Below are 15,753 nucleotides of genomic sequence, written 5' to 3'. Positions count from 1 at the left end.
CTGTATGTTGTTATCTTGGGACTCTCTTCTAAATTTCTTCTCGTCTTCGATACATTTACAGTATTGTCTGTGACCAAGCTGTGTACTAGACATTTGAATTTTTTTTCATAGTTTGTTATAACTTTTACTGCTGCTACTTGTAAGTATTCCGCTGTGTGTGCATTTGCTGATGTATCGAGTGTTTCTGTAAGGAAGACGTTCCCTTCTTCTGTTGTCACACAAGCACCTACAACAGGATCATTATGGACATTGTTCCACCAATCAAAACTCATGTTAACAAATTCACCCTCTAGACTATTGGAACTCATTTACAAAACTTTTCTTAAACATTTCATGAATATATTGTCTCATACTATAGTATTCCATGATGAGATCTTTGAGCTATAATGTATCTTAATTAAAACTATCTTTAGACAGGTTTTTTCCTCAAAAAGCATTTTATCAAAAAAATCAGATCTTTTTTTTTCTTCTAAATAATTGATCTTTATCCACCCTGTTTAGAGCTGTAGGCACACTGGGTCCCATGGAGAAGTCACATTGTATGAAGCTGGATCTGTTGGCCTCTGCAACTGCCACTGTCAGGTCTCCTTTGGTCCATTGTCACTGCATAAATGCACAGGTTCATTTGTAGATAATAAGGCCATTTTAACCCTCTAGTCTGATATATATAATTCAAGCCAGAGGATAATTCCTGTTTGAACAAGAGCAGATCTTTTAGAAAAATAGTCTTTTATTAAAAATTGCTTGTGATGGAGAATCCACCACAATCGTTGGTGAAGTGTTGCAGTAGTTAATTACCCTCACTATTAAAAAAGACGTGCCCTATTTCCAGTCTGAATTTATCCAGTTTTTAACTTCCAGTTCTTGGATCGTGTTATTCCTTTGTCTACTAGATTGAAGAGCACTCTATCAAATTTCTCTTCCCCTGTAGGTACTTAGACTGTGACCAGGTTCTCCCCCTTAATCTTCTATTTGTTAAACTATACAGATTGAGTCCCTGAGTCTGTCACTGTAAGACATGTTTTGCAATTCTTTAATCATGTTCATGGTTCTTCTCTAAGCCCTCTGCAGTTTATCAACATCCTTCTTGAATGACACTAGAACCTAAAACAGTATTCCAATAATGGGGGCACCAGTACCAAATACAAAGGAAATGTAACCTTCCTACTTAGTATTTTCATTTATGCATCCAAGGATTGCATTAGCCCTTTTGGCCACATCTCCATTCTGAGAGCTCATGTTCAGCTGATTATCTCTCAGGTCTTTCAGAATCACTGCTTCCCAGGATAGTCTCTTTCATCCTGTAAGTATGACCTATGTTCCAAGATATAGAACTTTAAATTTGGTCACATTTTAAAAAACATATTGTTTGCTTGCATCCAGTTTACCAAGCAATCCAGATTACTCTGTATGAAGCCCGTGGATTGGCACTTGAGCGCTGCCAGCACGCATCTGCTTGCAGTAGCTTGGTATTTAAGGTTACCAGTGCCAGGCCTCTTGCCACTCTGGCAAGTTGTGAAGATAACACCTCAGCATTTCGGACTTCTGATGTCAGGCTCCCTTTTGCACACCAGCAACTGACAAGAAAGAAACTCTGATGTCTGAGGTGGTTTGTTGAGGACTTCTTTCAATACACTGATGTTGCTCATGCACTTGCATCAGGCCTTGCACAGTCAGGGATAGACCTTTACCACCTTCCTTCCATTCTGCATTCTAGTGTCACAATCTTTATGCACCAGCACCTGAAGCTGTTGGTCCCCTTTTGAGTTTGAACTAACACTTCAGTGCCTGGGGATGTCAATACCATGCTCTTTAGCACTCTGACATATTTTTACATCTTAACAATGTTTCTTAAACAGCTGCAAAAATGTGTCCTGCCTTAATCTGTGAGGATGAAGGTATGTTTCAGCCTCAACTCAGAAACTGGGTTTTCCTTTCCTAGCCTCTGCATTCTTTTAGTGTAATTGTGGTGTCATACATGTATACCTGTATTTGGGCAGCACTAGAGGAATTAAAGGCGAATAATAAACATTAAGAATAAATCTTGACATTGGTAAAAGTACTTCCACTTCAAGCTAATTATAAGTTGAAATCCTCTCCTTAAAATAGGTATCCTTGAGCTAATACTAACCTGGGCTTTAAATAAATCTCTTAACTGATTTAAGACCAAATGTTCTTTTGTATTTACTGTCCTGCCAGGAAGAGCCTGTAACTAAGTCTGCATACTGAGTTACTGAATCCATGCTCTTTTCTTCATGCTTGTTTGTCAAATTGTTCAGCCCTGTGGGAATTGATGTTGGAAATTCTGTGGTTGCACTATTTCCTGTGAGCTAGTACTGAACCATTGCCTCAGTACATTGATAGGAAGATTGTGCTGCTTTTAGATTAAATGTATTTTCAAGATGCTGACCACTTGTGCTTAAAACTTGATGGCTTTTTGTGCAAGAAAAAGGATATTATTTCATGTGCCTTAGCCTAGTCAAATTCCCACTCTAATAATCACATTCCTCCTGTGTAAATTTCCCCTGTATTTTAATTTGGTCAAGGGTGGTATTCACTTCCTTTTCTAAATAGCTTTTGATGTTTCTGTGCCCTGTTAACTGCTATTCCATATCTGCTGTGGTTGCTTTTCAATGAAATTATAGCTATAATGTCTGCCTTACCCCACCAGGCTCTGTTACGGCTGTTAAAGTTTAATGCTTTGAGGTCCCAGGATGAACGTTGATTAAAGTGCTTATTAATTACACTGCTTTAGGGTTTTACCTACATGTATTTGAACCTGTTCTCAAAAGTAAAGGCAAGGCTTTGGTAACAGGAGGGCAGGAAGATGTGATAATTAGTTTCAGTTCACCTTCGTAGTTTTTCCTCCACAAAAATATTTTGCAGGAGATAGAATGGCTCCTCTCCACTTTTTTGCAGCTGGCAACCCGCCAAGCACACACAGCACATGCTTTACTTTTTTTCTTTACGTTGAGAAAGCATTCGCTTAGTAATTTTTGCAGCTTTCTGCTTGTTGGCTGCATTGCCATCTTGGTTTGGATAGCAGGATGACACTGAATAAAGCCAGTAGCCTATTACTTCATCACTTTCTAGCTCTCCATCCTGAACAGTCTGTATGTTACTGTTCTCTAAATATTCCTTTACCATTTTTTGTGACCGGAATGGAGGAAGGTAACCCTGCCTGAGCTTTTTAATTCCCTGAAGTTGAAGTTTAGATTTCCATTTTCAATTACTAAGTCTCATGCATTTCTTAAACAAAAACACAAATTTAAAAAAAAACCCAAACCCTATTATGTCTAATTTGGGGATTATGTATATGATGTATCAGATGCCAGCTCCTAAACTATTAGGAGTTGAAGGTCATGCCATTGAAATGGTCATTCTTGCTATAAGGTCTCTGATTTTGACCTATGACTGTAATATGACAATAATTTGTGTATTTTTAGTAAAAGAAAATCTTACTATGGGGAGAGGGTTGAATAAGTTTAGATAATCAAGATTTAGTATGAGGGGAAATCATTAATATTCTAGACACTATGGGATAAGTCTACAGTGCAATTGAAGGGGGGATTGCAGCTTGAGTAGGCATATCTGTACTAGTTTCAATCGAACTAGCATAGCTAAAAATAGCAGGGAAGACATGGTGGCACGGACTTCAATGAAGATTGTACATGTCCACCTGGAAACAGGGGTACATTCTCACATTGCTAGCTTGTGACTTGATCTGGGTCACAGCCCACTACGTCTTCACTGCTATTTTTAGATGCGCTAGCTACATTAAAACTAGCCTAGGAATGCCTGCCTGAGCTTAATCATACTTTTAATCACAGTGAGGCATACCCTGTGGGACCATGACCCTGTTGTAGATAACTGAAGTTTAGTTAAGTGAGATTGTATTAAATACCCACACAGGTATGCCTATTATTATGAGTCTCTGTTTACAGTCTGTCCAGTGTAGATACTGCATACATGTTTTTCTTTATTCTATCGGCCATCTCCACTCTGGGAGAGGAGACCATGGGGTCTTAGTCATCTACAGCATACAGCACTGTCTGTCTAGCTGCAAGCATGGGCCTTCTTTACCTGCTATTGTAGTCCTGAATACTGAACAAATGATGTCCTTCACTGTTTTGTAGCTCTGGCGATGGGCCTGTGTGTTGCAATGATTGCCTTTGTTCGGCTGCCGAGCCTCAAGGTTTCCTGTTTGCTGCTCTCGGGGTTACTAATTTATGATGTCTTTTGGGTAAGTTTCCATTCCTTTTAAAACATGTTCTGTCCATATTTGTGATTGGCCCTTTCATTCATGTCAACTAACATAGTTCTAAACATAGAAAATTCTGAGCTCCAGCAAAGCCAGAGGATGAGCCCCGTTAGGCCAGTTCTAAGCCTTGTTTAAAAAGTGTGCAGTAGGATGCAGAATCCTTTGCTCATTAACCATTTGACAAATGCAGAACTGAGTTAGAGCACTTCAACCATGGCATATTATAGAAAGAGAGAACAGATTGGAAAGCAAAAGCAAAACTGCTGCAGACTGGACTCAACGTATCCAAACAACACTGAAGCCTCATGTATACTAGGAAGCTGATCTGTTACTGACTGTGGTTATCAGCATTGAGTTCCTTAAATCAGTGTTGAAAGTTGCTTAACTGCTGGTGGGGAAAGATCATTTTCAGGATAGTTACAGAAAGTACAACTGAGACTTGGTGGAACAAACACACTTTTGTAACAGTGGTGAAAATGGCTTTGTCCAATCTACATTAGTAGCTAACTGTTTTAATTACTGGCTCAGGGGAACTACTTGCCAACAAGTGCTGGCAATGGGTCAGTATCCCATTACGTGCAGGGTTTAGTAGTCTAAGAGGCTATTTGTTCCTGAATGGAAAAGTGCAAAGTTTGAGTGCCTGTGTTTAAAGAGAAGACATCCCAAATCTATTCTTTTTTCTAGCTGTCTATATCCTCAGTGCCCAGCCTGTGACTTTCCAATCCTTGTTCCTCCTTTGCAAAATTGTGCAGCCAGTGGTTTAAGATTAATATTCCAGTACATTAGTGCCATATTCAGTCTTCTAGAGGACAACTGCAATTAAAAAATCCTTTTTTCTGAACTCTTCCAGCAATTGCTTTTATTTCCCTATCTTACAGGCAGTTCCTACATATGTATGTTTTTCCTCGTCCATTGAACAGAGCAGAAGCCAGAGGAGTGACATATTTGAGTTGCGTTCTATTTGATGCTTGTTTGGTCTCTAATTATTTTTCTGCTCCCTAGGTGTTTTTTTCTGCCTACATCTTTAATAGCAATGTTATGGTGAAAGTGGCTACGCAACCAGCTGATAATCCCCTTGATGTTTTATCCCGGAAGTTGCATCTGGGACCAAACGTAGGTAGAGATGTTCCCCGCCTGTCACTGCCTGGCAAGCTTGTCTTTCCAAGGTAAGAGTAGCCACTTTTATACTGTACTACAGAACAAAAGATAGCAATGAGGCTACTAAAGAATACAGCATAAGCTCCTGTTCACTTTCACTTTTTCTTCAGTTATTACTCCTGGGGGAATTCTGCTCAACTGCGCAGTGCAATATTTTGCAGAAATTAATGTTGTGCACGCAGAATCCCATTTTTCTCCCTTCTCCCTCCCACCGAAATGGGCTGCAGAGATGTTGGCCGCCACTAGGGGCCGCTGGACCTGGCAGAGTCCAGTTTGCAAATAGAAGACAAGGCTGGGGGAGGGCAAGGGAACTGGAGGGTTCCCAGCAGCTGCAGTTCCCAGCATGCCCTGAAGGAAGGAGGTGGCAAACGGGAAACTGTGCAAGCCCAGGACCCAGCATCAGGTTGTTTCTCCCTCTAGATCCCTGGTCTTGAGGAGAGGAGTGGAGAGGAGGTGAAGGTCGGGGCGGGGGGAAGCAGTGCAGCTGAGTTCTATGGGGAGGAGTGTGAATGTCTGGGCAAGGGGGCCGCAGTTGGGCTCTGAGTGGGGAGAAGGGGTGTAAGTTTCTAGGCTGCGGGAGGAGGCGAGGGCAGCTGGACTTGGGGCGGGGGAAGGGATGTGAGTGTCTGGGCTGTGGGGTGGGGTTCGGGTGTGAGTGTCTGGGCTGGGACGGAGGCCGTGGCTGAGCTCTGGGGAGGAAGGGGTATGAGGGTCTGGGTTGGTCTGGCTGGGCTCTGGGGGGGAAGAGGGTGTGTGTGTGTGTGTCTGGCCCCCCAGCTGGGAAGGGGCAGAAAAGCAGGAACTGATTTATCGTAGCGGTTTCTTCAGCTCTCTAATCCTGGGGGAATTTTTGTGTCTGTATTGTTAGACATACATGCTGACAAGTATTTTGAAATAATTTAACAAAATAATTTAAACTGGCATGAATATATAGTGTTCTGACAAAAGTTGCAGAATTTAGCAGAAGTTTAATTGTTTGGTACGGAATTTTAATTTTTTTTGGTGCAGAATTCCCCCAGGAGTAAACAGTTATCCTCCTTACATGAGAGTTTGGAAATAGAATTGGTATACTAGCTTAGACCAATGGCCACTTGGTATAGTATTCCATCTCTGACAGTGGCAAATACCGGATGTTCCAGAGCAAGGTGCAAGAAACCCCATGGAGGACAATTAGAGAAAAATCTGTTTTATGTAAGAATGTAAATAGGAGCGTCCCATTTATACTATGTGCACCACTTATTATGTGTACTCTTGTCATGTCTCGTTACTAAATTAAAACAGACCAATGTTTTTAATCTTTTCATATAGATTTCCATGCCTCTAATTATTTTCATTGCCCACCTCTGAACCCATTGTTTTTGCTATTTCTTTGACATAGGCTAACCAGAATAAAACACTATATTCCAGATGAAGGACGTACCATCTGTTTATGTAATAGCATTATAATTTTGGTTTGTTCTGTTTCATTCTTTAAATGATGTAACATTTTGTTTGCATTTTTTACCACTGCAGTGTACTGAATAAAGATGTTCACTGAGTGGTTTCACAGTGACACACAAGTCTCTTTCCTCATAGACTTTAAGGTCAGAAGGGACCTTTATGATCCTCTAGTCTGACCTCCTGCACAATGCAGGCCACAGAATCTCACCCATCCACTTCAGTAACAAACCCCTAACCTATGTCTGAGTTATTGAAGTCCTCAAATTGTGGTTTGAAGACCTCAAGGTGCAGAGAATCCTCCAGCAAGTGACCCATGCCCCATGCTGCAGAGGAAGGCGAAAAACCTCCAGGGCCTCTGCCAATCTACCCTGGAGGAAAATTCCTTCCCGACCCCAAATATGGCCATCAGTTAAACCCTGAGCATGTGGGCAAGACTCACCAGCCAGCACCCAAGAAAGAATTCTCTGTAGTAACTCAGATCCCACCCCATCTAACATCCCATCACAGACCACTGGGCATACTTACCTGCTGATAATCAAAGGTCAGTTGCCAAATTAATTGCCATCCCCTCCATAAATTTATCAAGCTTAGTCTTAAAGCCAGATAGGTCTTTTGCCCCCACTACTCCCTGTGTTCCAGAACTTCACTCCTCTAATGGTTAGAAACCCCTGTGCATTATCTTTTATTTGTCAGCACTGAATTTCATCTGCCAATATGCTGCCCATTCATCTTAGTTCTGTTAGGTCCCTCTGAAGATAGTCAGTCTTCTCTAGATTTGACTAACATAAATTGTTGTCACCAGCAAATTTCATGGTTTAACTCTTTGACCCATTATCTAGTCAGCATAATAAATAAATATGCATTTAATGTATTTAAATATCAATTTCAATAAATTAATTCAATAAATAAACTAAATCTGGTGAGATAATATATATGGGGAACCGGTAGCACCATTGCTAATGTTTTGCCATGTTGAAATAGACCATTTATTCCCATTTTTTATTTCTTACCTCCTAGCCAGTTTCTAATCACAGTACTCCATCTTTGTCCCCCCATCTTTGTCCCCCCATGACTGTTTTCTTACAAGACTTTTGTGAGATACTTTTTCAGATGCCTTTTGAAAGTTCAGATATCAGCTGCTTCCCTTTTTTCCACTATTTTTGTTTATCTACTCAAATTTTTCTAGATTAGAGACATCATTCTATTTTACAAAAGCCAGGCTGGTTTACCCTTATCATATGATCATGTAGAGAGGATTATAATTCTATTTTTAATTACTGTTTTTACCAATTCACTAAGGTTTGAAGTAAAGGCTCGCTGGTCTGTAATACCCAGAATCTCTCCATATGTCTCCTTTAAATTATATTTGCTGCCCTCCAGTCCTCTAGGTAGTAGTTGAGTGTGTGCATATTTCTGGCAGTTCAGCTATTTCATTTGATATCTTCCAGAACTCTTGGTCCTGGTGACTGTTTCTCTCTCAATTTAGTTAGTTTGACCACTATCTTTTTCTTGACATCCTAATCTTTGACAATCTCAGGCTTGCTACCTCAACATCTTCCATCCAGTCGTCTGACAGAAAGAAATAATTTAGCTTCTCTGCAATGTCCTTTTTGTCTTCAACTGCTCCCTTAGCTCACCAGTGGTTTAGCAGACCCACTGATTCTCTCAGGTTTTTATTGTTCTTATGTCTTTGGCTATCTTCAAAAATTTTCATAACCTCTCTAATTTCTATTTTAAATTTAATTGTAACCAGCAATAACTTATTATCCTTCTGGTTGGATTTTCATTTTTTTGAAGGATACCTTGTTTAAGTTGAATAACCTCTTGCACCTGTACATTTAATTATATATTTTTCTTGCCCTATGCTTTTTTCTTTAGGGTTCTGCCTACTTTCTGAAACTCTTATGGTCTGGTTAACTAGCCTTCATATTAAGTCTGTGGATGAAGAAACTTCATATTAAGTCTGTTTTTCTTGCTTTAGAGTTAGAATTGAGTCATGGAGCTAGGGTTGTTTTGTTTTTTTGGTTATGATACTTCCTCCCAGGTATTGAGCTTAATTACATTGTGGTTCATATTATTTAATGGCTCAGCTATGTTTACTTCCTGAATTAAGTTTTGTGTGTAATTTAGAACTAAGTTTTGAGTAGCTTCTCTTCATGTGTTCTAGAATTTGCCATTCTAAGAAGCAGATATTGTAGCTGAGAAATTGCTGCTGTAAACATTGTCCTAATATGATGCTTGAAAGAAATCTGAGTGTCAATATAGACAGACAACTCAATGAAGATCTTGGCTCAGTGGGAACTGTGGTCAAAAAAGTGAACAAGATGTTAGGATGCATAAAGAATGAGATCATGAATAATACAAAAAATATTATCATGTCTTTATATAAATCAGTGGTTCAACCTTACCTGAAATACTGTGTATTGTACTGGTCACCCTATCTAAAAAGAGATATTGTATAAGTACAGGAGATTCAGAAGAGCAATGAAAACGATCAAGGACATGAAGAACGTTCATATGAAGAGAGCCTGGAAAGACTGGGGTGTTTACCCTAGAGAGGAGATGAATAAGAGGGAACATGATAAAAGCATATAAAGCAATTAATGGTCTTATAGAAGGTATATTGGGAATGTGTGTTCTCCTTGTCTCGTAACAGAGCAACTTTTTAAATAAAATTTAAAAGGTGACAAATTTAAAGCCAATAAAAGGCAATACTTTTATGTGGATAGCTCAGTGGTTTGAGCATTGGCCTGCTAAACCCAGGGTTATGAGTTCAATCCTTGAGGGGAGCATTTAGGGATCTAAGGCAAAAATCTGTTTGGAGATTGGTCCTGCTTTGAGCAGGGAGGGTGGACTAGATGACCTCCTGAGGTCCCTTCCAACCCTGGTATTCTATGATATGCATGATTAAATAGTGAAACTGTGCAGCAGGAAAATTAAAGTCAAGAATTTAACAAGATTTTAAAAGGGATTGGCTATTTATATGGTATCAAGAATATCCAGAATTGTTATAATTAATGATAGCAAGAATTTTGGAAAGGATATTAAGCCTCATGTTTCAGGGCTTAACCAGTCTCCAAACTACTAGAGATCAGGATGAGACCTATGTTGAGGGAAGGTTATTCCTCATCTGCCTCCTGCGAGATTATTACGCCTTCCTCTGAGGCATCTGATATTGGCCATTGTCAGACAGGATACTGGGTTCAATGAATCTTGAGTCTGATCCAGTACTACAGTTCCTTTGTTCAGTGTATATATAGTAGTTGAAGTCACACTTCACTATTTTTTATTCTGATCCCATTCAGCTGTTGGCCCAGTGAAGCCATAGACAACCAATCCCTACCCCCCAAGAAGAGAAAAACAAAAAAAATTGCTCAGTTTATGGCCCTTTTCTCTGACTTAATTAAGTTGTACTTCACTTTATGAAGAAGATCTTGGGACTGATGATGGGATAATAGAAGCTTAGAACTCTTTGTCATTGGCTCATATCTGGGAAGTGGCTATACTGTCAGATGACTGCTTACTGGTCTCTCTAAACTGAGGTCAAAGATTTGAATGGGCCATAAAATGAATTGTTGTCCTATAGTGGAGTTGTTCTCTGTACCATGGGGTAGGATGTATTGATGGGACAGCATGAGGAAGATTTTGCTGCTGCTGAAAATAAGTAATTTAAGTTGATAGCACTGTCAGTCCAACACCTCCCACAAACATTAAATTAATTCCAAACAGAAACAGGAAAAAAAGTTGAGTGATGCATCTGGAATTAGTGCAACAGTTTCACTCAGTGGTTTGGTGGCACAAAAAAACTCAATGTGCATCTCTTCTCAGTACTGTTAGGGCTTTTATGATCCGGAAAGGCTGATCTATGAATTGGGATGTCCTGATATGAAGCAATAGATTCTTACTGACAGGAAATCTTACCCTCTAGAACTAAAACATTAAACAAAACTCAAAGCACCTTATGTTGCTGTGATGATGGGATCACATGGCCTCTTTTTACCAGCTGGCAGTTTTCTTCTAGTAACCAAATCAGTCATGCCAGGTGAAAGGTGGCATATATAGAAGCACGGTGGAAATAGCAATCTAGATCCTGTCATCCAATGCCTTGGGCGTGCATGTAATTTAAATTGTTCTGCAGTTCCACAGGCAGCCACTTCTCTATGCTGGGGATTGGAGATATTGTGATGCCAGGTCTTCTGCTCTGCTTTGTCCTGCGTTATGATAACTACAAAAAACAAGCCAACAGTGATTCCTGTGGTACTCCAGGACCTGGGAACATCTCTGGGCGTATGCAGAAGGTCTCCTATTTTCACTGCACACTTATTGGATACTTTGTAGGTAAGGAAATGAACAGCCACTGCATTGCTTACAAGAATGGGCTGGTCTTACTAAGTTACAAGATAATGAGACCAGTTATGAAGGACTTCCTCTTTTTTCCCCCTACTACTTTCCCTGGACTTTGGAATACTGACCTGAGGGAAAATCTCATTCCAATCATCTCACCAGAAATAACTGCTTGAATTAGAAGCAGGAGGGTGAGATTGTGCCTCTTTGTGGAGGTTTGCATCAGTAGTGGGGAGGATATGGATTTGAGGCCTGGGCTATGGAGGGAATACCAACATTTCTAGATGGATCATTCCATATGGGATCTAGAAAAGAAGCCCTGATTGGTCAGAGTGCAGTTGTACAATTTTTGCTTCTGTATGAACCCTTCTATCTCAGCTTTCTGCATCTGTTACACGTTTTTAATGTTAGGCTCGTAATCCTGTGACATTTCTAGAAGATACAGGAACTTTGTAATAGTCACAACTGGGAGTTATTTTTGTAACATAGCAGGTTCCCCCCTATAAAAATTCTTCCATAAAGCTCAAGGCGCATGCACCTAATTTAACTTCTCCAGTTCTCTCAAGGATAGAAAGGGAAGACCATTCCCTACAAAAACCTATTTCCCTTCCACCCCAGCTGCCTCAGGCAAATACTTGAGAAGAGAGATGGTTCCTGAGAATTCCCTACCTCAGACCTCTCATGTTTCAGTCTAGTGATTTCCAGATTGAAAACCTCAGCTGATATCCTGGAAAGTGTAACAATCCTTCTGATGCATTCATCTAACTACTTTGTTTATGACTATATAGCTATAGTTAGGTTAATCCTTGAGACTGTTAAATCTTGAAGTTGAAGTTACAACCAAGCCTAATCTTAAAATCAATTTAAATAAAATCATTATTTAATGTTTTCATGTCTATCCTGGGAAATGGAGGCACAGATAAAATGACTTGCCCACAGCTGAACAGTCTATAGAAAAGCTAGGAATGTATCCTAGGTAGATTGATTCCTAATTAATGCTTTCACTGTAACAGAACAGTGAAGGAGGAATCCAGATGTGGATAAAAAGGTAAAAACATCATATATCACCAGTGGATTCTGACCACTTTTTTTTTTTGTTTTTTTACTCTTTAAGGTCTGTTAACGGCAACAGTGGCTTCTCGCATCCACCGGGCCGCACAGCCTGCCCTGCTCTATTTGGTACCATTCACTTTATTGCCGCTCCTCACCATGGCTTATTTAAAGGTGAGATTAGCATGAGTATAGTCTGCAGGAAGTTGTTGTCCAGCTCTGGATCCTACACAGGAAGATGTAGCAGTGTTAATGTGGAAGCAAGTTCTGTTCTTTATACTTGCAGTTGCACTGATTCCTCTGAGGGTGTGATATGATGTGCTGTTTGTATCGCTGCCGTTAATGATAGTTGTGTTCTCACTGGCATAGCTATGAAACATAATTGTAGTGAACTGTTTTGTGAAGAGTGGATTTCCTATCTGGGGCACAGGATTAATCGTATTTTTAAACTCCTAGCAAGCAATCTGATTCCAAACCAGTAAAGGCCATTCTGTTTAAACAAGATGTGGCTTAGTGAATTTGTCCCATGTCCTGCTCATCAAGAGAGAATGAACACAAAGTTCTAAATGTGGAGGAAGGGCAGATTCTTCCTGCTTTCCTCTTTGCAGAAACTAGACCTGGAATTTAAATTGAAAATGGAAGGTTTGCATTTCAGAGACACTGTTGAAATGCAAACCTACTGCTCCAAGCAGTATGGCACAACAAAAGCAGAATTCTCTATATCACTCCCCATTGAGTTGTTCCAGCAGAAATGTCTATCAGGTGGAATTGCTTCAAATATACACAAGTCTTTGTTCTGCCTGGAAAGGATTTTCTTCCTTGTTGTGTCAGAATACAGTCTTCACTACCTGTGAGACAGCAAATATGCTTTAAGATGACATACCTGAAACACAGGACTTAGAAATAGTTGCTAAAATCTGTGGACTGTTTCTGAAGAGCTTTCTTTCTTCACTCCCATTCTCTAGGGTGATCTACGTCGCATGTGGTCTGAACCTTTCCACTCCAAGTCCAGCAGCTCCCGTTTCCTGGAAGTATGATGGAATAGATGGAAAGTGACTGAAACTTCTGCCTTGGTCCTTTTCTCTTAACTTGTGGCTTTGTCTCCTAAAGCTGGACTGGTACTTGGAAAGGTACCAGTTTATGGAACTTGTATGAATGGACTTTGCTTTTTTTTTTTTTTTTTTTTTTTTTAATACAAAGGTTCTGGAGCTCCGTTGGATTCCTTTTCTCCCTGCAGATGTGGGGACACTTTGTGCAACTGCAGCCACCTTCCTCTTCTCCTCTCCCTCTTTTATGGATTAGTACCAGACTGTTACTTTTGTAAGAGAGGAGGAGACAAACTTTAAACTGAAAACGGCGTGGAAGTCGTTCAGAAACTTGCGAACACTAAAAGGAAAAACAATTAAGCAAATTGAAGTTTCATCAGAGAGCCCCCAAGTACTTTGGGACCAGTTTCCTGTCAGACTTCAGTTTTGGAGAGAACTGAGACAGAAAATCTGTCACTATATTCTTTTTTTGATTTATTAAATATTTCCTGTGGTGTGAGGTGACTTATTAAATCCACAGACATTGAGTGACTTATTGCAGTATACATATAAGAATTTGTTGTAGCGAGTTACATTTCCACCCAGATGTCATGTTGCAGTGAACAAGGGCACGATTTTTATACATATATATATATATATACAGTATATATATCTATATATATACACACACACGCATATAGATATATATATGAATAAATAAAGAGGAAAACCTGCTAAGATCATGCTATGTAGCAGTCAGGGGCTTGCTGTAATTTTTAGCATGTAGAGCAGTTTACTATGGCTTTCTTGTATATGACTCTATGATGAGCTGCTGTTTTTTCCCCCCTCCACAGCTGAACCCACAGTTAAAAACCAGTGTAGTATTTGTACTGATTGTACTCATGGACTTTAGGGGAGTATTTGGTTTTGATCAATGTAGCAAACTAGGGAAGAAAAAAGTTTAAACCCTTACCCTTTTCTTTTTTTAAAGAACTTCTCCCTTGCAGGTTTTTTAGTAGTTCCTTCTTGACCCAGTGCATGTATTATAGCAGCAATTGTCTTTGTGCGTTCTGATCATAGTAATGTACCACTTGTAAATACATTTTTTCTATTTTTTTTTGTATTTTTGGCATTTTGTTTCATTAGTGTGCTGTATTTTTTCCAGACCCCTACCCCTTAAAAAAAAAGAAAAAAAGAAAAAAAATTGTCCTTTGTTGCTGTGATTGGTCAAAGTTTGTGTGTTGACTGCTTTGTACATGGGAGTCTGTTAAAATGTGGATTTTTCTAACCAAATAGTTGCGGCTATATTATTTAACTGACTGACAGAGTAACTACTTCTAAGGGCCCCAGGATTTTCCTCTTCTGCCAAGATTAAAATGTTTTGTCAAACTGGTTTTGGGGCATGCACCTGTAAGCTGGTGGCTTCTGTTAGTGAACTGATTGATTGTGGTGGCTGTTGTTGCCTGACTTAGGGGGAAACAGGATTACTTAAGAGCAAAGCATAACTTCCTTGTAGCCCCTAAGGAGCAGCAATGTTATCCTGTTTGGTAGTAGGCTCTCACTATGAAGAGGTAAGGAAAACCCAGCAGGATTCCTGGTAATTCAGTGTGAACACACTCTTACATATTTGTGTGACTTCCTTCCTCCTACATGTGATCTCTCCTCTGGCTGTTGAGTCATCTCTGGGAAGTTGCAAACAGAGAAACTCCAAATCCCAGGATCCTCTCACCGGTTGCACACTTGGATGCTTTTTAAGAGGTAGCTAATTCTTCCTTATGCATCTCCTTCTTCCTTATTCTTTCAGTTCAGTCATTGTGTCCTGGTACAAGTGGAACAAGTTTATAGAGTGATGGGAGATCTAGTCTACCTGCTTTTAGAAGAAGGGTTTGGGACTGAGGTTAATCCATAGTTTTGTTGGTGGACACACTCCCTCCATTCTGGCTTAGATTCATGAAGTTTTGGACAGATCTGTGTAGTTGGCCACAAGCAGCAGGACGCTATATAAATGAAGATAATGGAGGGAGAGGAGTATTCAAAGGAAAAAAATCTTTTATCTCGAAGTCTTAAGCCATAACAAGAGACACCCTCTCTTCAGCCCTGCAGCTAGCAAAAATGGTAGGCAGATAGTATGGAAGATCTGTGCTCATCCACTTTTTAGGAGGGGAATATTGAAGTTCCTTGAGGAAGAATTGTGCTGAATTTGCTTCAGAGAGAGTTTTAGCCTTCTTCCCTGAAGACGTGTTCTGAGTTCTGAATCAGTCCATTGTGGAAAAGAGTCACAGAACAGGATGACTACCAAAAAGACCACCTGCTTGTGTAAACCATGTGTTTCCTATGTGTCTAGATATGATTTATGTTAGTGTCCTGGATTAAAATGAGAGACCAGAAACAGAAACTCCTCCAAGCTGTAAAGTAATCCACAAGTTGTAAAGCCTGAAGTTTGGGACAGTCTCCAGAATGGATTCTGCAGATCCA

At 39.9% G+C, this 15,753-nt stretch overlaps 1 protein-coding gene across 3 annotated transcripts in view; it reads left to right on the top strand.

The window, feature by feature from the left end:
* Positions 1-14,401, top strand: part of SPPL3 (signal peptide peptidase like 3) — a 149,641-nt gene extending 135,240 nt beyond the window's left edge. For all 3 annotated transcript variants that reach the window (XM_050923629.1, XM_050923630.1, XM_050923628.1), the window contains 5 exons: positions 4,137-4,243; positions 5,264-5,427; positions 10,998-11,197; positions 12,318-12,427; positions 13,219-14,401. In XM_050923629.1, the coding sequence (XP_050779586.1) occupies positions 4,137-4,243; positions 5,264-5,427; positions 10,998-11,197; positions 12,318-12,427; positions 13,219-13,290 (653 nt within the window). In that variant the 3' untranslated portion in view covers positions 13,291-14,401. The remainder of the gene's footprint in view (positions 1-4,136; positions 4,244-5,263; positions 5,428-10,997; positions 11,198-12,317; positions 12,428-13,218) is intronic.
* The last annotated feature ends 1,352 nt before the right edge of the window (positions 14,402-15,753 follow it).

The sequence above is a fragment of the Gopherus flavomarginatus genome, chromosome 15, assembly GCF_025201925.1.
Source record: "Gopherus flavomarginatus isolate rGopFla2 chromosome 15, rGopFla2.mat.asm, whole genome shotgun sequence".
Taxonomy (NCBI): Eukaryota; Metazoa; Chordata; order Testudines; family Testudinidae; genus Gopherus; species Gopherus flavomarginatus.
The sequence above is the reverse complement of the archived record's forward strand: the minus strand, read 5'-3'. Positions and strand labels throughout refer to the sequence as shown.